Below are 21,089 nucleotides of genomic sequence, written 5' to 3'. Positions count from 1 at the left end.
TATCGGAGTCGTACCTGACATAAGCTCAATGGAAAACTCCACCTCTCTCTCGGGTGGCATACCAGAGACGTCTTCGGGAAAAACGTCTAAGAAATCTCTTACAATTGGAACATCTGAGGCTGACTAGCTGGGTTCCTCAGGGACAGATAAAAAGGTTGCTAGAAACTCCCGACACCCTCTATGCATGAGCTTCCTATCCTGAACATAAGGAATAATGCGCGGTAAAGGAAAGTACCTGTCCGGCTCAAATAAGAACTGCTCCATCCCAGGCGGTCGGACTAGAACAGATCTCCGCTGGAAGTCTATCAACACTCTGTTCCTCAATAGCCTGTCCATCCCCAGGATGATGTCAAATTCTGGCATCGGTAGCACGATCAGATCCGCATAAACAAGATTACCGTGCAGCTCAAGATCTATATCTCGGATAATATTGGTAGCTGCCATCTCCTCGCCTGACGGCAACACTACTGAAAAGGCTATGTCTAGCCCAATGGTCTTGATCTTGAGAAAGTTCGCGAAGACCTCCGAAATAAACGAGTGAGTGGCCCCTGAATCTATCAAGGCCTTGGTAGCGGAACCAGATATAAAAATTCTACCTGAAAGATCGGAACTCTAAGTTGAACCCAATAGCTACAAGAACTAAACTTATAGACATGCAAAGGTCAAAGTTCTTCTAACTTAAATCCCCAAAATAATACTGAGTAGAACATGCAATCCTATCGCGGTTCTAAGCTCAAATCTTAATCTCGATTCCCAAAACACGAAAATTCATATAATAACTTAAAGCTTAAAAGTACCTGTCAACAACATAGTCTTTGGGTTTGTTTCCGTGGCATGGAGAGCAAAAACTCTGCCTTGGGTAGGCAGATGCAACATGTGGTCTGGACTGCCACACTTAAAACACTTTCCTGAGCCAGACATACATGCTCCAGGATGGCGGCGTGAGCACCTAGGACAGAATGGGTGCTCATAAGTCTTCGGGGCTGGGCGTCCCCGCTGCTGCTGCTGGCCTCTGTTTCTAGGCGGCCCGTTAAAAGGTCTCTTGTTCTGTTGCTGATGCTGATGAGGAGGAGGGCGGTGTGGTACCTGGACTGGGCGCTTACCCTGGCGATCCCTCTCAATATCCCGCAGATCCTGCTCTGCGGCTAGAGCTTTGGAGACAACGATCTCATAAGTAGCAGGGTCAGACATCCTAACATCCCGACGCAAGATCGGCCGTAGACCCACCAGGAAATGCATCAACTTGGCTTTAGCATCATTCGCGATCAGGGGCACAAAGGGACCACCCCTCTCGAAGCTACGGATGAACTCCGTAACAGTTAGATCCCTCTGTCTCAGACTCATGAACTCAGTGGTCAACCTGGTGCGAACTTCCTCAGCAAAATATTTGGAATAGAACACCTCCGTGAAGAGCTCCCAACTCAGCGTAGCCACGTTCAGGGCTACCGATGCTCCCTCCCACCATAAGCGGGCATCTCCTCCGAGCAAGTATGTAGCACAGCGTACACTGTCTGCATCTCCCAGCTCCATAAACTCGAAGGTGACCTCGAGGGATTTGATCCATCCCTCGGCAATCATGGGGTCAGACGTCCCAGAAAACTCCTTTGGATGCATCTTCATAAATCTCTCATAGACAGCCTTGGGCCCTGTCGGCCTAGCTGCCACCGCGGCATGGTTCCCCGCAAACTCAGCGAAGAACTATGTCATCCCAGCTAGCATCTGGGCATTCATATCAAGCGGAGGGGGTGGAGGTAAGTCTTCCTCCCGCCTACGATCCTCAGCGTCCTCATGACGGCGCTCCTCGCCACCTCTCAGGCGTCCAACCTGGCGTCTAGGGGGCATATTGTTCCATACATAACCCATACGTAACTAACATCCATAATTCCATAACTTATTTTAAATCATTACTGAAATAATGAAAGGATCTGAACGTAAAACATTGCATGGAATCATGCTGTTGAAATAATTCATGCTGTAAATAAAATGCTGAAATGTAAAACTTACAGACCGAAGACGTGATTTCGTGAGCTTCTCTTGGTCAGTAGTAGTGTAACCCTTTACAAGAACATAGGCTCTGATACCATCTTTAACAGCCCGAAAATCCTTGCTTGAAAATTTCCGGAAAAATTTAAAATTTTCTTTTAAAGTAGGTAAATTTGCCTCATTCATAAAATAGATCGATAAATTAGGTTTGATGTTCAAAATAGTAGCGGAAGTAAATATTTGTTTGCAAAATAACAATTTAAGAATATCCAACAACTGATAAAAATGTTTGCATAAAATGGCAAGTGTTGTAAATGAGTTCCTCGGGTGCCACTACTGCCGACCCAAGCTGGCTCACTGGTCCCCGCCCTCGGCCCCAGCCTCATCAATACCTACAACAATCAAGTCTAGTGAGTCTAAAGACTCAACATGCATATATCGTAGGTAACGAGTAAATAATATAGTAAATTTTTTTTTTCCATGGGATAAAATATCATGTCATGAGGTATACTGTGAAAATAACTTATCATGAGCAATTATAATACGTGCATAAATGAACTGAAAATCATAGTGAAAATGTTTGCTCCTTGGAGTCTTGTACTGAAATAATTTGTAATAATTTTTTTTCTGTTGAGATTATGGTCTACGCAAGTGGCCTCTACACTGCACTGAACTGACCGGTCACTGGCAACCGGTTGGTACCAAACTGAACTGATCGGTCACTGGCGACCGGGTAAAATAATGCTCCCATGATAGTGAATTGACCACAAGCAATATCGCATAAATCTCAAAAATAAGTATTTTCTATTTTTATGCACGTAATATAATTAAATGGCATAATGAAATATCCTGTATTATTTTACCACATGGATTGGATCGCTCCCAGGCTGGCTGCAACCTAAATATGCTATGAAAAATTTGCAATAGATTTTCTTGGGCAAACTATGCAATTAAATCCGATAACTGAGACAATTGCGCCTAACGACTACGTATTTAATCATGACTCCGAACCAATCCGAACCAACATTGAACCAACGTATAGTCATGATTAAAAAACGCTTAAAATGATGAATTAATGCTCCTAAAATGGTGAGGGTCGAACTCTAGGTGAATGGAGGCCAAAACATGAAACGCTTTTTCTAGTGTCAATTTGGCACATCGCACCGTAAATTCTCGTACGACCTCAAAAATGATCCAAATCACAAACGGCCAAAAGCATGACCTTCCTAACTTGTTGAGGCATTGTCCAGTCCAAGGCTATAGGCTAAAAAGCCAACCGAGCACTCGAAACACGCCTGAGAACAACGGCACCACTTGCTGTCAAATTACAGCAGCTGTGCAATCGCATATCTTGTGTCGTTTTCAAAACTACCGGCCATTGGGGCTTGAACCACCGACCAAAGACTCTTACCAAAATCCCAAGGAATGATTTGAACCATGGCTAAGGGCCCTAGGTCAACCACAATTCGCACCATTCCAGCAACAACTCAAAAGATTCACCCGAGAGCACCTTTGCATGCGCGTGTGGTGTTTTGCTTTGTTTGCTATCTCATGTCGTTCCAGTGGCCATTTTATTAACCATGGCACGATCTAGACATCCAGTGGTAGCGTATGAACCATGGCTAAGGGCCATAGGCCAACCAAGATCCACACCATTCCACCATTTTCGAAATACACATGCTGTAAAATGGGGAGGGCCGAAAGGTGCTGGGCTGTTCTTGAGTATTTTTGTGAAAACAGATTCACCATGGACCAAGCCACGAAAAGGGCAACTTAGTCACGTCTTATACATGCTAGGGAAGTGATCTAACCATGGCTATAGGCCCCTAGGACAGCCATGATCAGATCCATTCCCTTTGACAGCACAACAGCATTTTTCGAAACTCAAATGGCCAAGATTGAAGAGTTGCTGTCAAATCCGAATTTTATCATGCATGGGGCTGGTTTGAATGGACCAACATGGTCTTAATGCATCCTAGTACATGTCTAGATGTAGCTTAGTGAGCCTGGAGTCGAACCATCCACCTGAAACAACAAAACAAGAGAACCCGTGAAACTGCATCATGAAGGCCGAAATCTGTAGGTTTTGTTTTCTGAAAATTCTTGGTAGATTTCGGTTTTTTCCATAGAAATGATAATCATATAATGAAAATAAATGATAATATGACTTGATTGAAGGGTCAAGGAAGAACATATGCATGCCTGGTTTCGTTTTGAACGAAAAACGAATGAATAAGACGATACGACGCGGAGGAGGTGGAGCACTATCTTTTCTACCCTTCCTCTTACTCGATTTTTCTCTCCTATCTCCCACTGAATTCTCACGTTTTTTTTACACTCTGAAATACTCTCTAATTCGGTGATGGGGGAGGGGAAAAGATGGTTAAGAGAGTGAGGGAAATGGTTGCAAGATATAGAGAACAAATCAAGACCAAGTCTCCACCTTTTGAAATTTTGACTTTTGGTTTGATATCAAATGATTTGTTGGGGTGAGGTGGCCGATTATTTACAAGCTAGTCTAGGTTAGAATAAGGTTGATTATTAATTAAATGGTGCTCCCAAAAATAAAAGAATTATCCTACTAATTAAATGAAAAGAAAGGGTCAAAGGTGGTGAGTTGGCAAGGAATGTTCTAGCACTAAAGGGGTGGCCGAAATCTTGGAATAGAATTGAGGGGAAATGTTGATTACCTAGTAAATTTATACCCTTTAAAAGCCTTACCTATCCTTTAAATAATTTAGTGACTTAACCCTTACTTATTGGAACTTAAATGAATTTATTTCCTACTCACCTCAAGTAACTTAAATAATTCCCTAAACCTCCTTATTAACTTAAATTAACTTACTAGCTAGCTAAATTAAATTCTGGAAATATTTTCTGAATCTTAAATTTTATCTCTAAACTCCAACTCCAGTCCGGCCTTACTGAAATAACTGAAAGAATAAAATTTAAACTACTGAAATAAAATAATTAACTTCTAAGAAAGAATTTAAATACTATGCAATGAAGTCAATTTAATTTAAAATACTAGAATTACGCATGGCTTATACGTAGTCTAATTACGGGTTCTACAAGAAGACTAAAAACAATCTTCTATTTTATATTATTAAAAAAAATAAAAATATTTATTTTTATGTGGATTTAGGGATTTCTCGCTTAGAGGGCAAAAACAATGGATATTGAGGAAATGAAATTGAAACATTAGTCAATCTCATGCATTACCCAATTTAGGGGTGAGTAGAAACCAAAGCCAAATCAAATAATTGGTTTGGTTTTTAGTCGATCGATTTATATTAGTTTTAAAATTAATCATATCGAAAAAATTGGTTTTTTTCAAAGTTTTGGTGAAAAGTCCTAACCAAACCAATTTTATAAATATATAATATTTTTAATTATATACGTATTATTTTATTTTTTGTCATATAATTGATATTATGAAAGTTTGATGATTGGTATTGGTGGCACATTTTATAAAGCTAAAAAAAAATTGACCATTATCCCGTTCAATCTTCACAAGTATTTATTGATCTTCATGATGCTTTTGGAAAAGGTTAAACACCTCGAGCAAGAAATCTTGGATGCGAGTGAATTTACTCTTGCCAAATACCCAAGTTGGATAAACATAAAAGATAAATGTATTTCTTTCTTTAATGTGTGATAAATGATGATATAGAAGCTATTTATAAAAGTTGAACTATTGAAAACTTATATTTATCTATTTATAATAGCTAGTTTTGAAAATTTAAATTATGATTATAAAAAGTCAAAATATTTTATTTGAACAAAATTAAAATTTAAAATTGAACATCCAAAGGTTCGCGACGGTATTGAAAAAGCCGTCGCTATATTAAGCGACGGAATTGAAAAAGCCTTCGCTATATTAAACGGTGATTTTTTAAAAAAAACCGCTGTTTAAGAAGCGACGGTTTGTAACCATAAAATGCATAAAAAAAACTACTATGCAAAATTAAAATTATGTAGTAAATTTTCGGGGAAAAAAAAATTAAAACCTGATTTGCGCGAAGAAATGCAGCTCCACGTAACGCTGGAAGATCGTACCGACGAGCAAATCTACGAAATAAATACGAAAAAATGTTAGTACAAAATTAAAAAATCGAAACTTCGAAAAATTGATAGAGTTTAACTACTACTATAGATAGACGAAAAATGTCTACGAACCTCGGTATATATATAATTATAGCGACGGTTTTTAAAAAAACGATCGCTATATAGCAACGGTTCAACCAAAACCGTCGCGATAATAGCGACAATTTTGGTAAAAACCGTCGCCGATCTAGAACGGCGACGGTTGTTGCATAACCGTCGCTACTATGGCATCGGCGACTGTTTTATTAAAACCGTGGCTATTATAGCGAAGGTTTTCTTTAAACCGTCGCTATAATAGATCGGCGACGGTTGTTGCATAACCGTCGCTACTATGGCGACGATTTTTGCAAAACCGTCGCCGATCTAGATCGGCGATTGTTTTATTAAAACCGTCGATATTATAGCGATGGTTTTCCTTAAACCGTCGCTATAATAGCTACAGTTTTTAATAAAACCGTCGCTTGTCAAATTAAGAGACAGTTTCCTAAAACCGTCGCTACAAAATAACGACGGGTAGAATACAAGACCGTCGCATAATGCGACGGATAAAAAAACCCGTCGCACAAAATAACGACGGGTTTATCAAACAGTCGCAATATTAGCGACAGTTTATGAAAAACCGTCGCTATTATAGCGACGGTTTTTCTTGAACCGTCGCTATTCTAGCGACTGTTTTAATTTAACCGTCACTTAATTTGATAAGCGACGGTTTTATTAAAACCGTTGCTATCATAGCGACGGTTTTAATTCCGTTTTTTTGTATTGACAACCCATATCAAATATATAATATTAATTAGGAAATCGTAATTATGATCCAATTTATTTGTGTATTTTTTATGTTAGTCTTCTAAATTGTCAAATTTCCATCTTAGCATGTTATCTTAGTTTCTTTCTTCTTATTTTCTTTTTGCAATTTTAGAAAATTTCTTTGATACCTAGCAGGATGTTGGTCTTCATGGTTTAAGATCTCGGAATTAGTTGGAGAATACTACTCACTAATCGATGTACTAGTTTTTGATTTAGAAAATGAAAACATAGCTTTCTTCTTTCTTCCTTGAACTTTCATTATAAAACCAACATGTCACGCCCCGAGACCGAGGCGTATGGTATATGATTTCTTCTCGGTTTGTAATTTGACATTCTCACCCCAACAATTTACCATTGCATGAGTCTTGGCTAAACAATCCATTCTCAGAATGATGTCAAAATCCACCATTGAATCGAGTCGGCATTGAACGTATGCATATTGTTACTGATTTTATAGCCTCGATGTAACTCGATGGTTTCGATAGCCTTACTAGTAGGTGTTGCTATCCTAAAAGGTTTAACAAGCATTTTAGGTTTAACCCCTAATTTCTTAGTGAACCTCTTAGATATAAAAGAATGTGTCACCACAATCAAACAACACATAAGCAGGTAAATTTTTTTATTAGAATAGTAACTTCTAAAAAAAACTACTGAAGGTCCCTCTAAGTTGCTAAATCTCGAGTTCGAGGTTACTCATGGTCTTAGATTGGGTCGCCATTTCTTACTCAAACTTTGTCAAAATTATGTTCGAAAATCGTTGAAACATGCTCGAGATTTTAGAGAATTTATTCTTAAATCGGTGTGATCTTCTTTGTGCAAAATGGGAGGGTTACTTATGTGTGAGGAAGAAAAGTTTTTAATCACGATTCTATCCCTTAAATGCATCATTGATGAGCATAAATAGACCAAAAAGTAAGCTTGTAACCAAAAATAGAGAATGTCAAATTTGATGAGACTCTGATTACGCCTATAAATTAGATTTTAGGTCGTTGATTGATGGTTAATATACTACCTCAAAAATAATTGTCAAGGATATGAATGCACTGGTCCTTTGGCAAAATTCGACATCTTATCACGTTTTGAATGTTAGGATCTCAGTCAGATTATGATCATGCTGGCTCTAATATCATTTAAATGTCATGTCCTGAGACCTAGGTGTACAGACACATTCGTTTTTGAACAATCACATAATTTTAAAATAACATGCTCGTAATACAATATATAACCAAACCAGTTTATAAAATAATCCGTCATTGTCTTTACAACATGAAAGAAATCAAAGAGTGCAGAAGTGTAAAATTTAAAACGTAAATTGACAATTGAAATATGAAAATAATCTTTCTTAGAAAGTGGCTTCTTCACCAGCTCCAGAAGTCTCATAATTTGTCCATCAACTTGTTTGTTGGTATTGTATAGGGAGAGAGGTAAGGGTGACTTAATTGGGAAACACTCAGCAAGTGGGGATTGTTCGGATATATATAACAAATACTTATATTTTTTCTAAACGTAAAATTTCTTAACGGAAGACATAACGTATCATAATCATATCATGGACATGAAGCATTGAAATTTCATCTAATTTCCACGATTTTACTAATACATGTCCCCTATATGTTAATACTCAAGTGACGAGACCATACAATGATTATAATCTCATCATATAGAGGTCATATAACAGTTATAATCATACCATATAGCGGTCATATCTTATAATAGCTTTCCAAATTTTTATTGAATTATATCAATGTTCGGAACATATAAAGCTTAGACAAGACATAAACGAATAAATCATGCTCAAACGAAAATGTTCAAAAATGGAACATAGAATATCATACGTGTATAGAATATCATACGTGTATATACTTTTTTAATACATAAGCCCGATTACTTTGGTCTTTCTTGATTCCAAACGTTAATATGAGTTGCTAGATTGTAGTTCAAATATAGTATTTGGCTGCTACTAGAAATTTTACTCGAAAATGGACAGAATAATGTCACGAAATCTGCTGCTGAAAGCCTCGAATTTGGCAGTTTTTCTTCTTGAATTTTTGTGAGGTTTTCGGTGTTCTTTTATCTTGGTTTGATCTCTTACTTATAGTTTGGATCTTACTTATAGTTGGGAAGAGAGAAGTTTAGCGGATGCCTTAGCGAACGTTTTAAGGCTTTTAAGCAGCTTATTTAATGCTATAATGTAGCCATCAATAGGGTGTTACAATATGAATACGGACATGGAATAATTTTTTAGATTTGTCATTATAGGTTGTCATCAAGTCATTGAATGGGTTCAAACTTATTGGATGTGCCCAAAATTTTGAGTTCTTGGGCTATAGTATTTATAAATTTTTGTGGCCTTCACACAACCTATTAATGAATATATAATTCAGTCTTCGGAAAATTAATCGACAAAATATACCATCCGAGCAGATCCTATATACGGTTTCTAGCTTATACATATCATCAACCACAATGCATCTGCTCCGATGTATGTCGATACCATACTGAACCTCGCCATCTGATGACCCTCGTGGAGTCGATAAATGAGTCAAAGTCTAGCACTAGTACGTATATCATCTATGTTGTCTCGGATCAAAATACTAATGATATAAAACCTTAACTGCATACTAATCTACTCGATAAATAATAACCAATTGGAAAGTCGGATGGAAGGTTGTCCAGTGACTAATCATATGATCACACAGCTGTATGATTGAATATATCTATGCACATACCAATGAAACGTTACCTATAACATCACATATATGTCTCGAAATAAAGTGACCAATGTATACCTTATTTTTTTAATCAAAATTGGATAATCATTTTTTTTTCCGACGAAATTAAGGTGTAAGACTTGTCATACAAAAGTACAAAACAAATGTTTTTTTTTTTTGACTTTTACCCCATCATATATTGATATGAAGATTTCATTCCGTGGATTCATGAATGATTTCAACTTTTGTCAAATTTTTGTCTACCTTTTCCTGAACTAATAATATTGCAAATCATTAATGAATCAAGTCTTAAAAATATTTTTTTAGAAAAAAATCATAAAGAAACTAAATATTTGGAAAAAAATATATTATCAGTATATAGTATACATATGATTTATGAGCTAAATTATTTATATATTATATTAAATAAACACCATGTGTATGTCGGCTAGTTTAAGTGTAAAGATAAAGTTAAATCATTGGGATATTTTTGTACGCGTGTGGAGATTTTGTGTGCTTACACGAATGAATCAGTTGGAATATGTGAAAAATTCGTTTAAAGATGAAAAAGTTGATTCTTTGATAGATTCGGATAAACATTAAATTATACAGTCACAAACACAAAACGTGGCAGTGGAGGTGTCACAAGGGGTTTTGTGAAAAAGTTGATTCCTTTTGATAGATTCGTAAAAACATTAAAGTATATAGTCACAAATCACAACACGTGGCAGTAAAGGTGTCACAAGGGGTTTTGTGTGACAAAGTGTGTAGTAGGTGGAGGGATGACAATGGGGTGGAGTTGGGTTTGTTATCTCCATCCTAGTCTTCGAATTACATCCCTACCCCTATACCTGTCACGATCTTCGTTTTTTCGGGTTCGGGTTCGGTTCCCATTTCAAAAATATTAATGGGGCAACACGGCGTGGGTACAGGGATTTCCCGCCCCGATCCCTGTTTCGAGTTTTCCCCGTGGGTCTCCAAATCCGTGGGAAAAATTGTCATCTCTAAGTAGGTGTTGGTGTTTAAATTTATGGAAAATAACTTTTTTAATCAGCCAATATTGTTTATTTTGAATTTTAGTTTATTAACAGGTTAAATTTTGGTCATTGTACACTAACTATCAGTGTTCGGCTATTTTGGTTAAATTGCTGATGCGACGCTGAATATATTAACTTTTTCGACATCATAGCAGCATTCTTTTTAATGTTAGTAAATTTTTGGTTCAACTTAACAATTTTCAATGTAAGATCGATATTTTTTGTTTAATGTCACAATTTTCAATATAAAATCAATACTATAAAGATAATTTTCTTAACTAAACACATAAACTAAGCTTTACAATAATGACATTCTATTACAATTAACTATAAAAAATTGATTTCTTAGCATTTTTATTTGCAAAGTGATCAACCATTATTTCATAAATAGATTTTTATTAGAACTCATTGATGTTGCGGAATATCACGAACCAGAACCTTCTTGTGCATTCCAAAAACTTCTAAATAGGTGCTCTGTAGAGGTTCAAGCACTTCTAAAACATTCTCCATATTTCATCAATTAAGAGTTTTCTGTGAAATCTTTTGTGGATAGAATAATCATTTAGAATAGTATAGAATGGAATTAACTAGAATAGTGTAGATCTTAGAACCTCCTAGAGAGTTGATATGTATCGCTTTCATTGTAGAAAGCTACAAGTATAAATTAGATTAATATAAATAGGGTGAAGCTCTTATTGTAAACTACCAAGTTTTCAAGCAATATAGCATTTTCTTTCAAAGTTTTCTAGAAGAATTTTTACTTAAGTCACTTGCACACAAACACCAAAGGACTTTATCTATGCAGCTTACATGGGTAAACAGATGAAGTAAATGTCATAATTGTACAAAACCTAAAATATTATTAAAATAAAGATCGTTTTACATTAGAGCCAATAAAAACCCAAGCCACAAGTTGGCTCGCTGGACACCTACTATAACAAATACAAAATACTAGGAAATTCAAATATCCAACCATATTTTTCCTACCAATTAATAGAATAAACATCCTTCCATGGTAGTTATTATGTATAGGACATATCAGTGGATTTTCACAGAAGCACCGCAGAAGGAAAAATTGGAAACACAGACCTGCTGACAGAGATAGAGGCCTGTCATAAATCATAGATTGTAAGGGGCTGCTGACTGAGGATTTCAGTCGAGAGGGCGGACTTTTCATTGACATTTTTAAAGAGGAATTTCGTTATACTGGAGATGAGGAGAGTAAATATTCAGCCTGTAATCTTTGTAGAAGTATCCCACATAAGGGACAAAATATTCAGGCTTTAAAATTGGAAGGGTATAAAGGCATCGTGAAAAAAATTAGAGGTGCCAACTTTGAAGCTCGTCTTTGACAACACATGCAAAACAAGGAATATTTAGCAGGGCAAAGTTGCATAGATACAGAACACCGGTGTAGCTTATGGGTTTGATCAACTCCATTGCCATTCTTCACTCCCGAACAAATGGCGTATTCTATTGATTCAAATGGCACAATTGCTGAACAAAACTGCAATGTTCTTCATATTCAAAACTCTCTCTTCTGTTAATAAAGCAAGAATGAAACCAGCCTTCAACTAATAGATTGATACAGTATCTTAAGATGCTATTCTATGTATGTGTGCATGAATGAACCAAAAGAAGTTCAACAAAGATAAGAACATCATGAATTACCTCTTCTTGATTTTACCAACTTTGGCAACAAGAAATTTTAAATCATCCTCGACAATTTTCTCATGAAGTGAGATATTGTGCTCCAGTTGTGGCCATTCATCAGTACGCCAACAGCCAACATCACAAAAATTTGTTGGCACGTCTGACAAAAGATCTAAAATGGCAGAAAAATATAAACCAACAAGTCTTCTCCGTAGATCATTTTCACAGCACAACTGCAACTCCTTCCATACATTTGTCTGTTCCTCTATGGCACTACTGAATCTTTCCAAGTCTTGGTGTTTTCTACTCTCGCTCACCTCATCATTTTTAAGCACAACATGCCTGATGATTACATTGATGAGGTGCAACTTACGGGTTGAAAGAGTGGGCAAAATTTTAAATGCCGTAGACAAGAACGTAGTACAAATGCCAAAATTGGATCCAAAATAAGATGTCAACCATTTTTGCAGAATATGCTCTACATAGTTTGGTATCGACTGTTTGAAAGACACTAGGGCTGCCACAATATCCCAAATGTTCAGAAGCCCACTGAAACTCCCACACAGACTCAAAGACCATAATATGTTTTTTTCCCACCAAATTAATTATACCTCAGGGAAACCAGGAAATGATCCGAAATCAATATCAAAACATATATTGGAGGAAGTGTCTAATTGCTGCCCTCCAATCCAAAGGAACTCGATAGCAGCTTTCTGAGTTCTGTAAAATTACAATAACATTTATTGGTTAATCAAACATAGGTAACTGTTTGAACGGTTAGTTCTTATTGCTTCCATTCAGCTTTTGACTAAATCATCAAAATTTTCTTTTAAAGAAATGTGGGTGCTTGTTTGTCGAAAGCATCTATCCACATGGCAGTTGCTATTTTATAATTAGTTACTAGAAAATATAATTTTAAAAGTTCACCTTTCCTGGTACATGGGATTTAATAAATCAGAATCAAATCTTCGAGCCTGCAAATAACAGACACCAAACTTCTTAGAACTAGATTTAAGTACAGGGGTATCAATGACATCTATTCAGCATAAGGTAAAAGGTGACCAAGTGCAAGAAAAGGATCAAGAGATTCTATTGCTTAGAGTTATTTTAGTCAACTAAGCTCCTTTTCCTAGGTATTATTATATGACTACTGTTTCGGAGTGATGAAATTTCGATCTTTCTATTTTCCTCTTTTTTTTTTTTTTCAGTAAATTTTCTCTATTTTTGTAAAGGGCAAGAAACAAGATATTGACCAATTTCATCTGAAACATAATATGAGAGAAGTAAAAAATCAATTTTTTGGATGGTATGTTATCTAAGAGTTTTCTCAAAATGCTATGAATAGAATTCAGTTCTTTCTTCAAATCTTGAATCGCTACATCGAGTGAGTTTATTATTTTGACTTAAAATTTGATAAGAGAGAAAAACTAGTATAATATTTAGGATAAGTTCATGGACATTCCAACTATAAGAGAATGGACGGATGGAATATGATACCACGGCAATTGCCAAGCTCCCATGAGATACTGCCTGACCAAAGCAAGAATCATATACATATGGAACCTGCAGAGAAAATATAGAGTCTATTGGAAACAAATATGCAAATTTAAAATAGAAGTAAACATGAAAAATTAATGCATACATCCGGGGAGCTATTCAAACCAGGAGTATTTGAAGGAATGTTTATTTCCCTTAGTGCTTTCCCAACTAAATTCCACGCTTTCATAGAGTTGTCCTGTAATACATGAACTGATCGAATAATCTGGACGGCTACCAAGCTTTTCAACCTCAAGGCTTTCTGCTTGAGGCATTACTTGATAACAAAAGCAATTAACATGGATTTTTTAACTTTTAATATCTGTTGAACTAACACTCCCTTAATACTAAAATTCATATTTATATCAATAAGACACTTCCTTCAATATTTATTACCTGGCTGCATCTGTATAAGCAGAGTCCATCAAAAGCCCAAGCTAAACCAGTGACCTGATTGTTATTTTACAAGATAAATCATATGCCATTCCATATGCCAAGAAAGGTGTTGAGAACTTACAATGTGGTCATGCGCACTATAACAGCCAATTATTTCAAATTCATGGCTGGTCATATTCATGGTCCACACTTCAAATGATCCGGATCCTTTACCAATAGCCAGGAACAAATTTAGTGGTGTTTGCAGGGGGGCAGTAAATGAAAGTATGGAGACAGGTGCTGAATCAACAGTAATAATCTAATTACACGAGCAATCACAAGTTCCAAAATAAGATATAATCAAAGTAGCTGGTCTAAATTTTGAAAGGATAAGTAGCAGACTTTTAGCAGGATATGCTGACCTCCCTCAGCAAAGAAAATGAAGCATGAATAGTTCAAGATGACTTCAGCAGTTCCTTAATATTCACCTACCAAATCTTCACTCTATAAACAAAAAGAAGAGTAAAGTCACAAAATTAAATGTTATAATCAAATAAAAGGTAAACCTTATATGTATGTGTGTGTATAATTCAGTAGTTCTAACCCATGTCAAGCAAATGTGCTAGACTTTTGGCTTCGTAAACAGAAAAAGGTTAATTATTTACTCACCTCCCATTAGAACTTCCCGTCGCTAAAAGAAGTTGAGGTTTTGAAATTTCAGAGCCATATAAAGCCCAGCAAATAGATGTGATGCATGTATCATGTGCCTTGAGAAAGCCACCATTTGATGTTTTACATGGGAGTTCAGGGGTAATAATGGAATAACTCTCTGGTGCATCAATTCTCCAGAATGAAATTAGACCACATTTCAATCCAGTAGCAAGAATAGAGCAGCAGCCCGAGGAGTTATGTGAAGCCCTGAAAATCCTTACTTTGAAAATTTGCGGAAAATTAAAAAAATTTCTTTTTAAAAGAACTTAAACGGCCTCATTCATAAAATCACTGGTGAATCAAGTTCAATGTTTCCAATTATTGCAACGGAAGAAAAATAAAGTTGCCAACAATAACAATTTAAAATTTGTCCAATGACTGATAAAATTGTTAGCGGAAAAATAAAAACTGTTGCGCTGAGGTCCTCGGGTGCCACTACTGCCGACCCAAGCTGGCTCACTGGTCCCCGTCCTCGGCCCTGGCCTCATCAGTACCTACAACAATCAAGTCTAGTGAGCCTAAAGACTCAGCATGCATATATCGCAGGTAACGAGTAAAATCTGAAGTAAAATATGCATGGGATAAAATATCATGTCATGAGGTATACTGAAAATAATCTGTACTCATACTGAAAATAATCTGTACTGAACAATTATAATACGTGCATAACTGGACTGATAATCACAGTAAAAATATTTGCTCCTTGGAGCCCTGTACTGAAATAACTGGTAAAATTTTCTGTTGAGAATATGTTTTACGCCTGTGGCCACTGCACTAAGCTGAACTGATCGGTAACTGACTACCGGGGAGTCTGAAACTTAACTGAGCTGGCCGGTCACTGGCGACCGGGTGGTACCAAACTGAACTGAGCGGTCACTGGCGACCGTATAAAATAATACTCCCACATAGTGAATGAACCACAAACCATATCGCATAAATCTCAAAAATAATCATTTTATGTTTTTCATGAACGTAATATAATTAAATGGCATAATGAAAAATCTGTATTATTTTATCAACTGGATTGGATCGGATCGTCCCCCAGGCTCGCTGCAACCTAACTGTGCCACGAAAAATATGCAATAGCTTAAACTTGACCAACTATGCAATTTAGTTCAAAAGATGCGACTATGACGCCTAATGACTTCATATTTAATCATGACTCCGAACCAACACTGAACCGACGTATAGTCATGATTAAAATACGCTGAAAATAATGAAATAATGCTCCTAAAATTATTATGGTCGAAATCTATGTGGAATGGAGGCCAAAACAAGAAACGCTCTTTCGAGAGTCAATTTGGCACATCGCACCGTAAATTATCGTACGACTTCAAAAATGATCCGAATGACGAACGGCCAAAAACATGACCTTCCTAACTTGATTAGGCACTGTCCAGTCTAAGGCCATGAGCTAAAAGCCAACCGAGAACTCGGACGAGCCTTCTAAACGACACAGAAACTTGCTGTAAATTTCCAGCAGCTGCGCACCCGTGCGTCTTGTGTTGGTTTCGTGTCTTTCGGCCATTGGGGTGTGAACCACCGACCAGAGACCCTTACCAACATCCTAAGGAATGATTTGAACCATGGCTAAGGGCTTTCGGCCAGTCATAATTCGCACCATTCCAGCAACCAACCGAGAAGATCCACCGAGAGTACATTTGATGCGCGTGTGGTGTGATTTGCTTCGCTTGTTGTCTCGTGTCATTCCAGTGGCCATTTCATTGACCATGGCACGATCTAGACATCTAGGGGCAAGGTGTAAACCGTGCCTAAGGACCCTAGGCCAACCAAGATTCACATCAAACCCCACAATTCGAAATACATGTTTCTGTCAAAAGAAGGAAAACCGAGAGGGCAGAGGTTGTTCTTGTTGTTTATTTAAAAACCGATGAGCCATGGACCAAGCCCCCAAAGGGCGCCTTAGTCAGGTCTTAGACATGCTAGGGGAGTGATCCAACCATGGCTAAGAGCCCTTAGGGCAGCCAAGATCAGATCCAACCCCTTGACATAAAAACTGAAATTTTGAAACACATTTTCTGCACCTAGGGGACTTGCTGTCAATTCGGTTCATACAGCAAGCATGGGACTGAAACCAACGTTCTAACATGTCCCTAACATGTCCTAGTACATGTCCATAATCAGCTTTGAGCCCCTGGAACGATCCATCCCTGAAAGCGAAACAAAACATACCAATCGTGAAGCATGGAAGTCGATAGAAAAATCTGTGCAGAATTTTTGTTACGTGTCTACTGAAAATTTCGGTTTTTAGCATGATGAAATCTGATCATGTACTGAAAAATACTTGCTAATATGACTTGATAGAGGTTTAGAAAAAGTATATACATGCCTTGGATTCGTTTGAATGAAAAACGAAAGAATGAAACGATACGGCGCGGAGGAGACGGAGTGGCTTCCTTTCCTTGCTCTCTATTTTTCTTGCCTTCTTCTCTAGCTAAGACTCACGAAATTTGTACTCTCAACTCACTGAATTTCAGTCATGGGGGAGGGGAATGATGGTTGGAAAGGTGAGGGGCAAGATCCACAAATATAGGATCTCAACTCAAGACCAAGCCCACCTCATTAAATTTGAATATGATGGTTGTTTGACAAGTCTTCTTGGGGGGGATGACCGATGGATTACAAGCCCATCTAGATTAGGATAATGTTTATTAGTTAATTAATTAAGGTTGCTCAATAATTAAAAGGTTTACATGCTAGCTTAACAAAGAATGGGTCAAAAGGTTGATGAGTTGACAAATGATAGGCTATCATCTTAAGGGGGCCGAAATTTTGCTTCTAAAAATGAATGGGGAGTGTTGTTTATTGACTAAATTAATAACTCTTAAAAGCCTCACTAATCCTTTAATTAATTTAGTGAGCTAACCTCTTAATTATGCGACTTAAATGGGATTAATTCTTAATCACCTCAAATAATTAAATTAAATCCTCAAACCTCCCTTTCTAACTTAAATGAACTTACTTGTTAGTTAAATAAACTCCTAGAAATATTTCTCGAATCTTAAATTCTATCTCAAAACTCCAACTCCGGTCCGGCCTCACTGAAATAACTGAAATGCTAAAAATCAACTACTGAACTGAAATAATAAAATAATTAACTTCAAATAAATGCATTTAAAATAATCATGCAATGAAGTCAATTAAATTTAAAAATCTAGAATTATGCATGGCTTATACGTAGAATGATTTACGGGTTCTACAAGTTATGAGGAATAGAAACCCAATCTTCAGATGTCCTCATAATCGGTGACCAAGCCACAATAAGGGGTGTCAGCATTGCATTGCGAGAAGCATATTGTTGTGCCGTTATTAGTTGAACATTGCATTCTTTGATCTTCAGAGGTGTCCCTTCAGAAACAGATATGGGAATAATTTCCCATGTATTTTTTTCTTTTACATTGTCAAGTTTTTTTGCGGCAACCTAATAAAAATAGCAACACATTCAATGTAATGGCATATATCAAATGCACAACTTTTCAAATTGAAAGCAGATCATGTAGTTGCATTGAAGCTAATTTAGTAAGTATGGACGTTCATGTCATGGAATAAAATGATAAAACTAAATCAGATAGTGAATGCAGTTAGCAGTACATTAGTTTCATTCTGTCTCCTTCGTTTTCTTTCCTTTCTTAAACTAGATACAGGTGGCTCATTAGGGCATTCAGATTCTGCATTATCTCGACTCCCTATCACCTGTATAAAGAAAAAACCCCAAGAATAGTTGGAATTCATATCATTAATTGTTATGTCATCAAGAATATTTCATCTAGAAAAGTATATGGGGATATGCAAGAAACGCTAATCAGCAAAATGTTGAAAGATAGAACCAACTCACATCTAAACTTTCTGAAGATATAATTTGAGTCTATCCGAAATTTATCTTGGAAAGATAATTATACATCATCTCTGATATGTCCATAACCTAGAAAATTTCAGATTATAACTTTAGCAAATGTGTGAAAAACAAACATTAAATTTAGGAATCATAGATAACATACTAGATTCCAAATTCATGACATTTATTATGCATAAGCAACAAAACCGTAAATACAACAAACTTGAAGGGCTATGAAATTCTTTTTGAATGAAATGTTGATTAGGTATTGCCTCTCCAAACATAAACAAACCCTCCAGTACTAACACAACAAATTTACACATTAGCACAAATATGAATCTACTCATGGGCTCATAGCCAACACAGAACCAACAGTAAGAACATAATTAAGAGCATCTATAGACAAAAGAATTGAAACAATTCCATTGCTAAAATTTTCACCATTTTTTTTGGTTCAGGAAGATTATTAAATTGAAGAGACAGCAAGCTCGAACCATAATTCTGGTCCTGCCACCACTACTTCCTGAAAGCTTCATTTATAAAATACTTAATACCTCAATCCATTCAGCTGAAAAATCACAGAAGGGAAAGCGGTAAAGTTTGACGCGTCCCCCAGTGGTGCAAACAGCAAGCAAACAACTGCACGATTCATAGCAAAATGTAGAATTAATTCAGGGAGGCAACTTGCGTTACATACTCAAACAAAAACTTCGATCAGGGGTAATGGTATCAGTACCCAGCATTGCTAGCAAGACCTGCAGGAGACCAGGAAATTGACCTAACACATGGCCGTGTATCCCGCGACACATGCATTGGCAACAAGCACCCAGAGAGAAAATCTATCCCTGTGACACAATGAAAACAAAATCAAATGCAGTGACCTGAGAAAATAAAAAGTACTTGAAACCTAAACTCAAAATTAATTTTCATTTGCACTGTAAAACCACAAACCCAGAAATCCAAATGACATCCAAATTGTGTACATACATACATACAATGAGCTCATTCGAAACTATGAAATTCATTTTTTAATATGATTCTACGTACCTCCAGCATTTATGAAACCAATGGAAAAAGGCTTGCTTGGGAGAACAGAAATTACACCTCGACATCCAGCTCCAGATGGTTTAGCAGGATTCTAACCAAGTTAACAACAAGCATATACTAGTGATTCGAAGGCTAAATCAAAAAGTATAAAATTAAATCCTAATTTTAAAAAACAAATAAAAAGTAAGGTAATATGAATTATATAGACCAACTACTATAAGATTCTCTATCAAATTCAAATCAGACCCTATATTGAACTCCAACATAAAATAGCTTCCAGACCAGTTATGAAGATCAGGTAGATTAAAATGTAAGCATAAATTTGGCGTTTAAAATTCAATAACAATGCAAAAATCTTCTGCTAAAAAATAAGCATGCTATTCAGAAATATTATTACATTATATGCAATCAATTGATTTAGTAGTTGTCTTTCCTAAGTCATGGGATCAGATCCCATCAGGTGGATCACAGAATACTGGACTCAGAATCAGTGGTCATTGATTCTTGTTCATGTCAGTACATGGTTAATAATGTCATCTGCATAATCCTCACACTAACAGAATCACTTGACAGCCCAAAATTCTTGATCAACTAAAAACTCAGCTAGAACAGATTGAATGCCAAGGTACTTCTGAAGTTGAGAAATTTCAATGTTGAGACTCAAATGCTATACATCGAATCAGCAAAATTGCATCAAAGCAATTCAATACTAAAATCATCAAACTTTGAAAAGTTAACAATTACCAGGATCGTAACGAGGCTACCAGAAGCGACCGCCACCAGATTCTCTTCGGACCAAGCAACAGCGTTCGAATAACAAGGCGCTGATACGAGCACCGCTGCTTGGAAGCGGGAAGACATTGTTGAAGAGAATTGAAACAGAATGCAGAGCGGCGTTTTATTATTTTGGAGTGAAGCGGATTCGATGCTTCGACCTAATTTGTGAAACATCTCGAATAGTCCAAATCAAATTACATCATATAACCTACATGTATTTGTATTTCCTAGACTAGACTAGAAGACTAAAAAAATCTTCTATTTTATATTATTAAAAAAATAAAAATATTTATTTTTATGTGGATTTAGGGATTTCTCGCTTTGAGGGCAAAAACAATGGATATTGAGGAAGCAACAAGCATTGAAGAAATGAAGTTGAAACATTAGTCAATCTCATGCATTACCCAATTTAGGGGTGAGTAGAAACCAAAGCCAAATCAAATAGTTGGTTTGGTTTTTAGTCGATCGATTTATATTTGTTTTAAAACT

At 36.5% G+C, this 21,089-nt stretch overlaps 1 protein-coding gene across 1 annotated transcript; it reads right to left on the bottom strand.

Moving 5' to 3' along the window:
- Nucleotides 1-1,698: 1,698 nt before the first annotated feature.
- LOC140804411 (uncharacterized) lies at nucleotides 1,699-20,684 on the bottom strand. Its single transcript, XM_073160424.1, has 16 exons — nucleotides 20,568-20,684; nucleotides 19,824-19,914; nucleotides 19,513-19,621; nucleotides 19,331-19,415; nucleotides 18,533-18,634; nucleotides 18,162-18,362; nucleotides 14,702-14,713; nucleotides 14,352-14,528; nucleotides 14,231-14,284; nucleotides 13,941-14,096; nucleotides 13,796-13,861; nucleotides 13,226-13,272; nucleotides 12,910-13,018; nucleotides 12,758-12,847; nucleotides 12,317-12,666; nucleotides 1,699-1,831 (listed from the first exon to the last, which is right to left on the bottom strand). Exons 1-16 carry the CDS (start codon nucleotides 20,682-20,684, stop codon nucleotides 1,699-1,701), a joined length of 1,899 nt encoding a protein of 632 aa, XP_073016525.1.
- Between the last annotated feature and the right edge of the window lie 405 nt (nucleotides 20,685-21,089).

The sequence above is a fragment of the Primulina eburnea genome, chromosome 1 (assembly GCF_022965805.1).
Source record: "Primulina eburnea isolate SZY01 chromosome 1, ASM2296580v1, whole genome shotgun sequence".
Classification (NCBI taxonomy): domain Eukaryota; kingdom Viridiplantae; phylum Streptophyta; class Magnoliopsida; order Lamiales; family Gesneriaceae; genus Primulina; species Primulina eburnea.
This window is presented reverse-complemented; position numbering and strand designations above follow the sequence as displayed.